Here is a 14,386-nt window from a genome sequence, read left to right on the forward strand (position 1 = left end):
ACTCATCCAAATATAAGGTTGCAAACAAATCAAATCACTCATGAGTCGATCACGAGCAGCTCGAATCCGAGTTTGACTCGAGTTCGGTCAACATTGAACTCAAGTCGAGATCAAGTTGATCAAATCGAAATCAAACTAAAAAATATTAAATTCGTTAGTTAGCGAGCCGATTTGAGTTCAATTTTATATAAATATATATTAATAGTAAAATTACATATATATTTTTAATATTTTATTATTTGTTAAAAAATTTATTATTTTATTCATTATTTAAAAATAAAATTATCATTATTATTTATCTCATCACCGATTTTTCAAGCTCAAAATTTTTCCATATCTATTTTGCTAAAATGAATTGCTCTGCCCGACTATCTAAATCTATTCCAGGTTTCTACTGCTCCAGTGTTAGATTCGATACCGCTCCCTGCATCCATTTCCTCCATTTTTGTCAAAATGCCCCACCTACCTATGTCAACTTCAGGTGCACTTCTTTCACTCTAATACTCTAAAATATATTTACTTGGGAAGATTTGATGCCATTTGGGTAGTTTTTATTTTAGTTATTTTATTGTGTTTCAAGAAATAGATGCATGTATATCTTGTGAAAGTTTTAGGCTTTTTTTAGTATACTACAAATTTTTTTGGAAAAAAATAAATAGAATAAAAATTTGTTTGTAGGATATAATATGAGGATACTAGTTAAAATCATGTTGAAAATGGGCAGAAAATTTGACGTGCAATATGAGAATGTAGTGGAAAGGCGTAATCTTTGACAGAAAAACTGTGATTAGACGAAATCAACCAGTTGGTGGGCCTGTGCTTTGTGTATGCGTTGCTGCTGTGTTTTCAGAGCTGAGATTTAGTGTGAAAAGATGCATTTGTTAACCCTAAAGTTACCATATAAATTCGCTAGATTATATGGTGGGAAATGTGGTTTTAAGGATGAGGGGTTAAGCTGGTTGGGCACTTGGGCTTGAGTTTTTGGAAAAATGAAAGCAGAGGCTCCAGGGAAATTGTCTCTCCTCTACCTCCTAATTGGTCCATCTGTCTTTCTTTAAGAGGAAAGAAACCGAAAAATGCCAACTGATTTAGATTTATTCAAGAATCTGGCACTTCAATTTTTCTCCTGCCATCTTGTTGGAGAAGAGATAGATTAGGTCACGTTCTTATAGCAAAGGACGGACTGGAATGCATGAATTTCTGGGAAGCACTGCTATTGTTGAGAACCTGGAGTAGGAAGGATTTCTGGGAAGTCCACTTAAAGTCGATTCTCATAAGTCAGACTTTAAAATCAACTTTCAAGACATCAACTTCCATTTTTTTTGGAAGGCTTGTATTATTTTTCTCTTATTTTGAATGAAACAAGTGATATTTCAGTAAATAGCCCTTAAGCTCAGTTTTGATATGTATGAGGTGATACATTCGACCTCATATCTGATTGCAGATATGTGTCAATTATCTTTCTACTTCGCCTAGCTGTTAAGTTATAGAATCAAGTAATTACCTCAAGAAACATTGTGTAGAGGTACAATGAAACAGAGGATTACCTTATGCAGTAGCTGCAGACAACTAATGAGAGCCAAATTTTGATGCAATGTATACCAAATGTTGCTTCTCTCATGCTGAGTATATTATTCTGAAACAAAAATATTGGTTATACTTTGGGATTAAATACCATGGAGAAGGTTATTAATAGCTTGGGTTATTTTAGATAATTGATTAGTCTGTTTCATGCACTCCCAATCTATAATTGACAGGCTGTGTTCTGAGGTTTTGAAATGATCAAGCATGCTAGTGTATACAAAATTAAGATGGAAAGTGTTGTGGGATGCTGTCGAAATTTTGAGTGTCTCGAACAATCCTTTTAAACGCTATGATTTTTGAATAAATTGTGGCCGCATTGTGCCTGTGGCCGACTCAAGAGTTTGTATTGCGTGTTCTTGAGTTATTCAAGGAGTTGGATTTATGTAACACTATCTCATAGTTATTATGTATCAAGGGTTCATAGTAGATTTACAGCAGTTCTATTTAGCAGCTTCCACACTTCTTTTCGGTTTCTTCAGGTCCATTTCTCGGGCAAAGTTGGAATATTTCAATTTAAACATATAATGTTAATTGATAGCCAATAAGTATATAGTTAAGTATTTTTTTTGTATGAAAGAGGTGGAGGACTTGAAAAAACTGTTTCTAAGGCGCACAAGTGTTTTTCAATTCGCTTTCTGTAGAAGTGTCCTGCTATGCTTTTAGTCTACTTGATATTCTCCGAAATGTGATCATATTGCAGAAGCAGTAACTAGCTACATTGTAACTGTATTCAGGTTGAAGAATTCTGTAACACTGAAACTGGGGCAGAAGTTACTTCCTACGTGTGCATCAAAGACAAATCCCTCAGAAGGATCTGATAGGAAGAATGGCGAAACTGCCCGAGGCCCTCCATTCCTGACCATTTTGGCTGGTTTTCTTGTATTTTTCGTTCTATGTTGGATCATTGGATCTATTGTACTGTGGCTCATTGGTCTATTTGTCCGCGCACCTCCATCCAAATGACATCAAATTTGTACTTTATGTAGGCAACTTTGTTCAATAGCTAGGTTCACTTTTCTTGACCATCGCTTTGGAATCCAATATTTTCTATTTCCAAGCATGAAATCACAGAATCCCTTTAACAAACTGTTCATATTCGCAAAGTGTAATGCAATTCACTCTGGAGACTTTGGCTGGCATTGAAACATCAAAAGCTTCCTTCTTCAACCAGACCACTGATGAAAGCCCCCTTTTACTCTACCTTCTCAGCATGTTCTGATAATTTTTTTTTCTTCAGCAGTGCTCATTTGATGCCACCATTTTTTCTGGTCAAAAACATCAGGGATCTAGATCAGATTGAATATGAGCTACCATTATCACACAGAGAACTCTACCACTGCCACTTCAATCCCTCTTTAACAATCACCCTTTACTATTCCTCATCTGTTTTTGTGAAATTGGAAAACATTCCCTACCCAGCTTACCCATCGCTCTTGTCATTTTGCTTATTCATCATGATTTAAGTTGCCGAAAAGCATGATTAAGTGAACCGAGTGTGGAAAGGGGGCTTCTCTCTGAAGGATGGAAATGCCCAAGCAACAAGAATAAGAACCATGTAATACCCGTTGCTGAAAATTGAAATGCACCATGTCACAACCCTTCGTGGGATGGGGGATGTTTACTATCTATTCTTATTAACAAGGTAATTAATAAAATTAAAATTTCTCAAAGAGTTGTACAATTTTCTACCAAAATATTAAAACAACAATCTAAATTACAAATCTATTTGGAATCTTTTCCTTGCACTTCATGATTATCATCTGCAAAAGTAGCTGTAAAATTACGTCTTTCATTGGAATTTGCTGTGATGACTGGCATCCACACATCAGCTGTACTACTCAGGAGAGATCGCACCTCTGGATCTGAGGATATCATTTTGTCAACATCATCCAGTTTTGAGGACAGTTTATCCAGCTCCTTTGCTATTTCAATCTAAATAAAAACACAATAAACCAACAGAGGTGAATAAAACAGTAAAAGCATTATGCCGGCAAATTATACTGCTGAGAGCTGTGAAATAATCAATCTTGTCTTCAAAGCATTTAGTTGGCTGGAAAACGGCCTTAAAGACTACCTCATCAAGATCTTGCGCAGATTTTGAAGGGACTTTAGTAACCTCCGATCCCAAGGCTTCAATCTTGGCACGTAATTCTACTTCCTCTTGATTGGTTAATGATTCAACCTGTAAAAGTTTGTCATTAATGATCTTAGACAGAACAGAATACATCTCAGCTGAATCCCCAATACCAAAAGAGAAGTGCCCAACTCACAAATAAACTGTGCTAACACAGTTTACCAACCGAAATGTCAAGAAACAAATTAGGCAGGAAGAGATTATGACCCAATAACAGTCAAAGGCATCTTAGTATGCTGCATCTGAATTTGAGTCATGAGTTAGTAAAATTTGTTGAAGCAATTTTTACTTATGTATGGTTTTATCCTTCCTAAAAAGTTGTTCTCAAACACATCCTACACAGAAGAAAAGGTTTATTATGGTATACACCCTTGGTTAAGAACTTCTCAAAGAGCTGGGAAGCTAATCATGAGTTACAAGAGGAGAAAAAAAAATGGTGGCAATCCATAGCAGGACTCTTAATCAGATATTTTAGCCAGCAATAATGGGTTGCACCTCACTTCCCTCCCAATCTCTCTCTTCTTCTTGTCAAGATGAAGCAATAGACCAGCTTCTTTTCATATTTATAACCTTCCCTCAGATGGGGATGGGGTTGTTGGATGGTCATTAAATCACTTTAGTAACCCAAAGGAACCATTTCTAAGATGCAAAATGGCTTTAAAGGTAAGAATTTTGGGCTCATACTTTCATTCAAACCAATTTAATAATAAAATAATTCCTACCTTACTCCAATAAAGAAGTGAATTTTGGTTAAGGTATCAAAGCTATGCAGGTCATGGATGGACAGTAAAACAATCGATAACATTTTAAATTTCTATATACTTGTGACTGAAAACCTATGTATACCCCACAAAAAAGAAGTTCTTGGTTTAAACTTTTGCACATAAAACCCTGAACCTGCAGATAGGAACATAATGCCTCTTCAATCTTCACTACAACATATACCTTTGAATCCGTTAATAATTACAGCAATGGCAATTACAAATATTTATATCTCAGTACCCTCCTTCACCAAATTGGAGATTTTAGACCTTAAAGTCCAAAGTGCTACTCAAACCTGGTAGCACCCAATAACCAATCTGAAAATAAGTACTATTAAGCATATCCATATTTGGAAATGTCAAGTGTTTACCCGAATTGCCAAGCAGCAGAAGAAGTGCTAAAGTAAAAAATGTTGAAGGCTAAGCTGGATGCAGTATGTGCAGAAAAAGACAACGTATAGTATGAAAGGGCAGAAATAGCTAAGTGCTTTGCAGGATATCGCTTCTTTCTCTATCAGTCCCAATAATTCAACAAGAGCACAATCTGAACCAAGCTATTACCTCCCAGTCCTTTGTGAAGTATAGCTCCCTAAGTTAAATAGAAAAGTGCAGCTGCTGTCAAGCTTTGCTTCTTTTCCTTTCACTTAAAAGACCATCTCAACAATGTATACGTTCCCCAAAATGTGTCCCCATTAAGCTTACTACAACAATAAAACAGACTCTGCAAACTCCAGTAATGGGAGAGTCAAGTAATACGTGAATTGCAAAAATTGCTCCTTAAGCTCGAGAGAAATCTAGCCACCAAAACAGCATTTCTCAACGTGAGGCACACTACAGATATCCATCCAGCAATGCAACAAATCAACACATGTTCTTTCGTTTACCATTTTACATGTAGATTACCAACGAAAGGGCTGCTAATACCTTCCCATCAAATAGAATATGCAAACAAACTCACTGTTACCTTGCTGGCCTACAGGATTCCTAAACTGTTCTACTCGATCAGAAAGACACCCATAAAAGATGACATTTGTAAGAAAGGTGAACCCCTTCAACATCACTTGACAAAATAAGTACTTAGAGATCTAACCTCCCTAGGTGCACCTACTTTGGTTGATTGCTCAATATCATTTTCAATCTTGGTCTTGTCTGTATCAGAAAATTGAGTGCTGAGGAAGCAAAAATAGAATGAAGAAACCAGTGCTAGTTCCCACTTCTAATTTGTGTGCCTTGTTAAAATGTAGAGACTAGAGAACATAGTAACTCGTTCTTCAAATATTCTTTCTATACAGTAGTTTTATACAAGTTACATATCTAACCAGAAACTTACTGATAGACTTTGGATCAATGGCAGTGTTGGAGATGTAAAAAGAAACACTTGTGTGGGTATACAACATATGGCTAGAGAGGCATCAAACACACTTTCCTCCATAGTGAAAAACTACAGACGTGATAATTTCAAAAATCATGCCCATAAATCCATTCCTAACTGAGTCTTTGGACAGCACTCCAAATTCAAAGCATGAATGGGAGCATAAGGTGACACGGGGAATTTATTCAGAAAATTTCTTCTGTTTTGGATGAGCTGTGTTTAAAAGATTAATAGTCATCTTAAATGAATCAAGAACTTATTTTTATCCCTTTTCTCAAGGAAGAACTTAATAAAGCACTATACTAACTATCTACATCACCAGTTGAAGGGATATCAACCAACAAGGGCAGCTAAGAATCAAATTAGAATTGGAGCTGGAATTGGATTCACATTCTACTAAAATTGAGCTAAAATTTTGTAGTATACAATTCAAATTCCAGTTCCAAGTATGATAGGCCCTATTTTCCTACAAAATACTTTTCCATTTTCACATCAACTGAAATTCTCTCAAGGAACCAAACACATCATCTCCTTCTTTTAAGTTATTCGACTTACATGCAGGATTCAATCCTCAATGTCTCATTTCCTCCCTTCTCCTCCCCTCCTAAAAGCTCGGAAAAAGAATATACATCCAAGACGTACAAAAACGAAAAAATCTTGATTACACAAACAGAAAAGGAAAAAGGAAAAATGATAACAGAGCCTATTCAGAAAAATCCAGAATCAAGCATTGACGTTGACCAAAAAAGAAGAAAAACCAATAAAAGAACTTAAAATTGACGTTGACCAAAAAAATCCCATAAAGAAATCTATCTACCTGAACTCAGATAAGGAATCTTTAAATCCCAAGAAAGTATTAATTCCAAGTTCCGTGTAGAATGCAGATACCTGTTGGAGGAGACTGGACAGGAGACCAAAGAGCTGAGCATCAGCAGGAGGAGAAGGTGCTTCTTGTGATGATTTACCTTCTGCCATTTTCGTGATTGCAGAAGATTTCTTGGCAGAATACCCAAGTTTCCTTTTGAGAAAAGACAAACACGGGCTAATACAGTTAATGGACAGTTGGAGACCAGAGGACGTGCCCCGGTTAGCTGAATACTGAAGTCTCTTGTCTTCATTTTTTTTTAATTTCTTTTTCCTTGTGGGAGATTTTTATTCTTTTATTCTTTTTTTTTTTTTGCCTTTTTGAAAGTTATACCCCTCTTTTTTTTTTTTAGGCATAAGTAAGAGGACTCGAAGTCTCGAACCCGAGACCTCTCACTTACACTCCCTCCCCCGTACCACCCAACCCAACCCTCACCCTAAAGTTATACCCTCTCTTAATCCATTTTTTTACTTTTCATCCAATGCTTTTTATTTTCATAGAAATTGATTATCCACCATCTCGATAGCATAGCAAAATAAGAGAGTAAAAATATACATGTTATAATGAGATTACCTACCTATTTAGTTGTCTACCTTTAATAGATAAACGACATTTGATTCTTATTATTTTAGCAAATTTGTTAAGCATAATATTTTCAATTGTTTACCTAAATTCTTCTTAGTATTTATGTTTGTGTTTTTATATATTGGAAACAAAACAGAAGGAAGCACATTTAATTATGACCAATAGGAATAATTACAATTATATGGTCATTTGATGAAGATTTTGATGTTTTCCTCATAAAAAACTATGCTATAGGAACGAACAAAATTTTGAGTATTTTAGCACTAGCAAAACCAATTGCGTTCTCCAATATGAAACTAAGGTGAAAATGGTCTTTTTAGAATATAAGAAAAAAATTTAAAAAAAATCTAACACTTTCATTTACTTTTATGCAAAAGATGAATGGGATATTTCTTGGTGGTTGGGCCTTATCTTTCCTATCGGAGTTTTGCTATCAAGTGCAATATGATTGAGCAGGGAGGGACGGGTGGCACAATCCCATTAAATTCTTTGGGCAGAAGTAATTCATTGTTGAAGAAAGTAGAATGAGATCATTGACAGTAATTGGCCCTGTTTGCCACTTTGGTGGTCCAGTCCAGGTATTGCCAATTGTTTGCTAACTTGGTAGTTTCCTGTCCCAATATACAATTTGTTCCAAAAAAATAAAGGAAAATACATAACATAAGAAGGTTTTTTTAAAAGAGCGAATTGCGCGAAATGTCACTAAACTATTTCAAAGTGCCGGTTCTGGTCACTAAACTTTTTTATTAGCGCGAAATGTCACTGAACTAGTAAATCTGTACCGTTTTGGTCACTCCGTGTATTTGTGCCGTCAGGAGAGACGGAAATCAACTTTTTGAGGGGCAAATTCGTCTGCACAGTCTTTTCTCAAAATGTTGAGGGGTAAAATGTTGGTAAACCACCCTTTCTCAAAATTTTTATCAAATCCAATCCTGGGGTACCCATCAAAAATGGGGAATCAAATTCATTCTTCATTTTCTTCCATTTCTTCTCCTGTTCTTCCATTACCTTACTTTTCAGCCCCATCTTTTCTCTCTCGGCTTCCCTAGCTTTTTCCTTAGGCTTCAAGAATCTAATTGGGGAAGTCGAAGCCAAGCACTCGTCGACCAATTCATCAAATTCGGATTTTCTTCTGGGCCCACCATCTTTCTGATTCGAATCACCCGACCTAGTTCCTTTCTTGGTTGTTACCTTCGATCTCTTCAATGGCTGTGCTCCTTTGATTTTAGATTTCCCTTTTGCAGTTCCGCTGACTAAGCATCTTTGCAGAAATTGATAACTCAAAGACTCCAGACAAGCGTATGATGAGCCCAAAGATCTCATTTTTCTAGCCTCAGCTATTCGCATCATCCTTTTGCAGTTACAAAAGGTCCAATTTTCTGGCTCTAACGGCGGCGAAGGGGATGAGGAACGGCGATTTAGTTACCCGAGTCGAGGTTCTCTGAGGCAGCCGAAACCCCTTCCCATTCGGCAAAAAGTTTGCCGCTTCATAAAACCCCTCGCTTCAGTCCCTTCAAGCTTCAAAAACCCCTTGCTATTGAGGACCGAATATTTTAGGAATTCTGTAAATGCCCCAGTGCAAATACCTTCCTTCGCTTCAGCATACACAAAATTCCCTAATGTTAAAAAAAAAAGTGTGCCGTTTACAAAGCATAATTTATATTTCTCACGGAAATATAAGAGAGCAGAAGTGTTAGCAAAATAGTCTGGAGACTAAAAATATGTTAATTTCTTGAACTATCAATCTAAACATGAAAATAGTTGGTTTGATACGTGAACTTATTTTCACGGAAATCAACCTGTGAAATTGCTGGATATAACCACCCTTTCTCAAAATTTTACCAACATTCCAAAGCCCCACACTTAAACCTTTCACTTACCAGATGAATCTCTTCCCACTAAGGCTGTGCAGACGAATTTGCCCCTCAAAAAGTTGATTTCCGTCTCTCCTGACGGCACAAATACACGGAGTGACCAAAACGGTACAGATTTATTAGTTCAGTGACATTTCGCGCTAATAAAAAAGTTTAGTGACCAGAACCGGCACTTTGAAATAGTTTAGTGACATTTCGCGCAATTCGCTCTTTTAAAAAAAAAAAAAAATTTTCTAGTAGAGAAGTGGGATATAAGAAGTGAGAGAAGGAGGAAGGCGAATTAGAATTCAGGATCTCTAATTCTGGGACTTCTACCTAATAAAATGAGAAGTAGAGTAAAAGCATATAATTTTATTATTATCAAAAAGTGAAACACTTTGGTCTGAAAAGGAAAAAAAAAAAAAAAAAAAGCCATCATCTTTTTTTATGGCAACCTAAAGCTCAACCTTTTTTTTTTGTCTTCATATTTTATTCTATTGGTGAGGTGTTGTTCGAGTGGTATATGAAATTAACTAGGTGTTTGAGCAATGTGGACAAAATTGATTTATTTCTTTAGTTCATAGAATCCAAAAGTCCCAATTTAGTTGGTTGAACTTGAATATTAACTAAATGATTATAAAATCCTTGGCTCCACTCTCAAGCTATCTTTTTTTCTTTTTCCCCCTACACTCTTGTGAGAGTAGGAGTTTCCCATAATAAGATATACAGCTGGTGAAATTAAAATTTTGTTTAGCAAACCTTTTGTTGCACAAATAAATTTATCAATGTAGTACTAAAAAATGTGAAGTTCCATGAAGAGAGTTTTGCATTCACAATGCTCACAAGACATTTATATATACCCCTAAAATAATACTCCCTCCGTCCCACTTTGATAGTCCTGTTTCATTTTTTCATCTGTCCCAAATTGTAGTCCACTTTCCAATTGAATAATGTAGTTGTATTTTAATTTTCCTAAAATGCCCTTATTCAATGTAAGTTGTTGTTACTATAAACCTACCCCATTTAATGAGAGTTGATTCATTTTTTACCATCAATTCAAATTCCCATAAAATTGTACTCTATTTAATGTGAAGGTATTTTAGGAAAATAACAATCTAAATTTATTTTTCCAACAAAGTTAACTATTTTTTCTTAAACTGTGTGAAAAAAGAAATAGGACTATCAAAGTGGGACGGAGGGAGTACTTATTGCTGTCTATTGGATACACAAGATTTTAAGAATTGCTGTGCAGCCTAAAAGTTTGTACTCCTTTATCAAATGGAAAATACAAGTGAAATGAATCCTTTTTATCTTGAGCTGCTTTATAAGATGACCTCTAAGGCCCTACCAGATTTTATAAAAATAAATGACGAATGATACATGATAATGACCCGCAATATAATCTCTTTAATAAAGAAAAAGAACACATGAAATATTGACAATGACATGGTAACGTGCATCTTAGAGCCCCAAAAAGATGTCATTTCACCAACACTCAAGTCTTCCAGATCAGTCTCAATTCCCAGAACTACAGGAAAATGTTTGAAAATTTAGATTACTTAATGAAATGTATGTATTATCAGCCAACACAAGTTGATCAGTCCGCAACAACGAATTAATTTTTTCTTATAAAAAAAGTCAAATTCTGCTACTACTGATGTTAAGATTGTACCCTGCACACGATCTATGGTTACAGAGACATACTTTAATCTATAGTAATGACTGAAGTCGTACACATCTAAATTTTTTTAACAAAAAAAATTGGAATATACTCCCTCCGTCCCACTTTGATAGTCTTGTTTTCCTTTTTCGTCTGTCCCAAATTGTAGCCCACTTTCTAATTGAAAAATGTAGTTGTATTTTAATTTTCCTAAAATGCCCTTATTCAATGTAAGTTGTTGTTACTATAAATTTACCCCATTTAATGAGAGTTGATTCTTTTTTTACCATCAATTCAAGTTCCCATAAAGTTGTACTCTATTTAATGTGAGGGTATTTTAGAAAAATAGCTACCTAAATTGATCAACAAAGTTAACTACCTTTTCTTAAACTGTGTAAAAAAAGAACTAGGATTATCAAAATGGACGAGGGAGTATATATTATCAAATATCTTACACTGGAAAAGGTGATCATGAGAATCTGCCGACTGCCTTACTCGCTTGGTCATATGCAGTGCTTGGTGCTCCTTATCTTGATCCAGACTCCAATATGGAATTTTATGAGATAATCTTTGTCCAAGAAATAGGTCGGTGTTCATTATTGTTTACGAATGGTCTATTTCGGCCCAACAATTTTGTCCCCACTTTAACACAAGGCGAAAGAGACGAGTGAGAGTCAAACCTCTCTCACATCAAAAACCCATTTTGTCTCATCTTAGTTATCCAGAGTAAATATGACTCTAAAATCGGGAATATGGCCAGATTACCATGGCTAGAAAATCCTCAGCACCATGTCGAATTTGTACGAAACTAATGGACCCAATTTGGGACACCTATGAAAGCAGGGATAAGTAACTCTGTAGGGTACATTTCACACACCATGAATTTTTTCATATTCCATCCACGCATTGAATTTTTGGCCCAATCCAAAAATATGACGAAGAGTTTCTCATTTCGGTCAAAACATGTCATAAGATCACAAAGCCAAAAATACTACCAAGAGTTTCTCATTTCGTCGGTCAAGCTTTTATTTTTCTTTGATGTTATTTCTACTGCTGTCATCTCAGCATTGGCTGCACATTCTAGTGCATGGTGATGTCATTTGACTCATTTCTGCCCTGTGTATGCGCACAAACTATGGGACTCGGGTCATGGACAGTTGTTCACAACCATTCGATCGAAATGTTGTAATATTTTCTCGATGTTTCGTAATTTCACATGGACCACCCGTAAAATTTCATAACAGACACAATTATTATTATGCATGAGACGCGCATGAACAATAACAAAATATTGCACACAAACTATGTTTCGTAATTTCACATGAACCACTTGTAAAATTTCATAACAGACGCAATTATTATTATGCATGAAACTCGCATGAACAATAACAAAATATTGCACACAAACTATGTTTCGTAATTTCACATGAATCACTTGTAAAATTTCATAACAGACGCAATTATTATTATGCATGAAACGCGCATGAACAATAACAAAATATTGCACTCCTATTGTAAATATGTACGGATAATTAAAAAATAATTACAACTTGTTTAAAAAGTGGTACACTATTCCGATCCGTCCCCCGAGTCCCAAAGAATGTGGGTCCCAAAATCTCAATCAAGAAGGAAGTTTAATAAGACTGCCTGCTTGGCCATTTGGATTAGCTTTTGGACATATCGTATACTTTTGCTATATTATGTTGTGCATGGTTTTTAGCACTGATCCCTTTATCTAAGAGTGCAATTCTTGAAGCTTTCTTGTCCTTGTCCGTGGAAAAGGCAGTTGATGACTGTGTGATGCTTTTTTAAACAAAAACACAATAATGCACAAGATAGGAAGTCGCCTTTTAATGAGATAAGATATGCCATTTAGTGTGGAATAATCGTTTATGGCAAAGGGCTAGTGCGGCCCGGAAGGAGAATAGGTTCTTTTTGCATAAAGGACCACAAGAATACACAACAAATCAACATTCTTTTTTGCTTTTAAACCCCCAAGCAACGTATACTTTTTCACAAAAAATGTTACTATGTTTTACCATAATAATCCACTTTATGCAGTGAAATTTTGTAACGGTAAGGTTTTGAACATATGAAATCACCTAATTTTACTCCTGTTGTTAATCTTAAAACATATGAACTATTACACATTAATGGTTTATTCAAATTTGTGACGATGGCAAGTCAAACTTAGTATAGGAGCTCACGTAAATCAAGAGCTTAAAATAATATGCATTTTTTGATTTTGTTTTTGATTTTAGATTTTTTTAACGGGTATTCAATGAGCCATCGTTAGTACATTGAGATCACATCTATCCTATAACACCTATTACATGAATTTACATATTAACAATTATTACTTTATCTTGTATTTATATATATTTTTAAATTAATTTTACTTTTTTAAAATATGAACACATGAACTCTATCATAACGTGCCGATTACAGATTGTTTTTTTTTTTAAAAACGTTGTGTGAATAAATGAGTTACACTCACTATATCGTTGTATAAATTTAAAAATATGGTTGTTATCCACGAATTGGCATTCTTATTCCTTGGAAGCTGCAATCCCATTTAAAACTCATGAAATTCCTAAACCTCAAACAAATAGAAACCGACCAAAACTGTGTGAATTTGCTACCCAATTTCATGGAAGTTAAAAAAAAAACCTTAATCCCCACAAAATATTCCTCCTCAAGAGTGAAAACCTTAAAAGCGCCAAAATAAATAGGGGATAATATTGGGAACCTTCGCTGAGGTTTCTCTCAATATCACTTAGTATCCCTAAAGTTTTAAAAATTTTATTTATTTCCTTTATTTTTATTATTTGCATAGCAAAATATTTTAAAACCCTAAATTATTCTTTTGCTTATTTTACTAAATGAAATGCTCTTAAACCACTTTGTTTACTCAAAAAAAAAAAAATCACAACCTAAAAAAAATCTCTAATAGTACCATCACATCACAAAACTATAGTCTATAAAAATATAAATTTGGAAAATAAAAAAAACATTTGTAAATAAATACACTAGCACTAATTCAACTCTATTTTCTCAAAATCGATTTCTTATGAACATTTTTTTCCCCAACCTCTTTTCAACCCATTCTATAAACCTTTAAGTTGTACTAAATTACTATAAAAATTATGCAAAATACACAAAAAAATCATACCCTACTCTATCATAATCATAAAAAGAAAAAGATAAACAAAATTAATTTACTATGTTTCCAAATAAAAAATTGCATAGTCATCAAAATAAAAAAAAAGAGTAAGAGAAAATATTGGAGAAAGGGCAAAGGGAAGAAAGTGAATTTTGTTTCTTTTTTCTTTAATTTTTTTGAGTTTCATTTATTAGATATGTCAATTATATATTCAGTGAGGGATAATATAGTCATTTTGCAATTATAAGGGGAAGACAAGTGATTATTTTTAAAACCTAACGAGGAGGTTTGTGATATTATCCCAATAATTAGCCACTCTTTCTCCTTTGATCACTATTGCTACAAGCAAGTACTAGCAAACTCTAGACTCTAGTTCGTTCGGTTGCCCGCCTTAGCTTCTTTCCTTGCC

General features: G+C 34.8%; 3 protein-coding genes across 3 annotated transcripts; 1 reads left to right on the forward strand and 2 right to left on the reverse strand.

The window, feature by feature from the left end:
* Positions 1 to 317: 317 nt before the first annotated feature.
* On the forward strand, positions 318 to 2,670 carry LOC113762962. The gene is made up of 2 exons (XM_027306626.1): positions 318 to 481; positions 2,319 to 2,670. Exons 1-2 carry the CDS (start codon positions 351 to 353, stop codon positions 2,545 to 2,547), a joined length of 360 nt encoding a protein of 119 aa, XP_027162427.1. The 5' UTR covers positions 318 to 350; the 3' UTR covers positions 2,548 to 2,670.
* Positions 2,671 to 3,125: 455 nt separating this feature from the next.
* LOC113762528 lies at positions 3,126 to 6,926 on the reverse strand. The gene is made up of 3 exons (XM_027306016.1): positions 6,740 to 6,926; positions 3,659 to 3,766; positions 3,126 to 3,516 (listed from the first exon to the last, which is right to left on the reverse strand). Exons 1-3 carry the CDS (start codon positions 6,824 to 6,826, stop codon positions 3,307 to 3,309), a joined length of 405 nt encoding a protein of 134 aa, XP_027161817.1. The 5' UTR covers positions 6,827 to 6,926; the 3' UTR covers positions 3,126 to 3,306.
* Positions 6,927 to 8,168: 1,242 nt separating this feature from the next.
* On the reverse strand, positions 8,169 to 8,648 carry LOC113759439. Its single transcript, XM_027302015.1, has one exon. The coding sequence runs from the start codon at positions 8,646 to 8,648 to the stop codon at positions 8,169 to 8,171; it is 480 nt and encodes a 159-aa protein (XP_027157816.1).
* Between the last annotated feature and the right edge of the window lie 5,738 nt (positions 8,649 to 14,386).

Source organism: Coffea eugenioides, chromosome 2, assembly GCF_003713205.1.
Source record: "Coffea eugenioides isolate CCC68of chromosome 2, Ceug_1.0, whole genome shotgun sequence".
Classification (NCBI taxonomy): domain Eukaryota; kingdom Viridiplantae; phylum Streptophyta; class Magnoliopsida; order Gentianales; family Rubiaceae; genus Coffea; species Coffea eugenioides.

Coding starts and splice junctions, on each gene's coding strand:
- LOC113762962 (XM_027306626.1), top strand. CDS start 351: ATGAATTGCTCTGCCCGACTATCTAAATCTATTCCAGGTTTCTACTGC. Junction 482..2,318: donor CCTACCTATGTCAACTTCAG/GTGCACTTCTTT, acceptor AACTGTATTCAG/GTTGAAGAATTCTGTAACAC.
- LOC113762528 (XM_027306016.1), bottom strand. CDS start 6,826: ATGGCAGAAGGTAAATCATCACAAGAAGCACCTTCTCCTCCTGCTGAT. Junction 3,767..6,739: donor TGTCCAGTCTCCTCCAACAG/GTATCTGCATTC, acceptor AAACTTTTACAG/GTTGAATCATTAACCAATCA. Junction 3,517..3,658: donor CTGCGCAAGATCTTGATGAG/GTAGTCTTTAAG, acceptor GTTTTTATTTAG/ATTGAAATAGCAAAGGAGCT.
- LOC113759439 (XM_027302015.1), bottom strand. CDS start 8,648: ATGCGAATAGCTGAGGCTAGAAAAATGAGATCTTTGGGCTCATCATAC.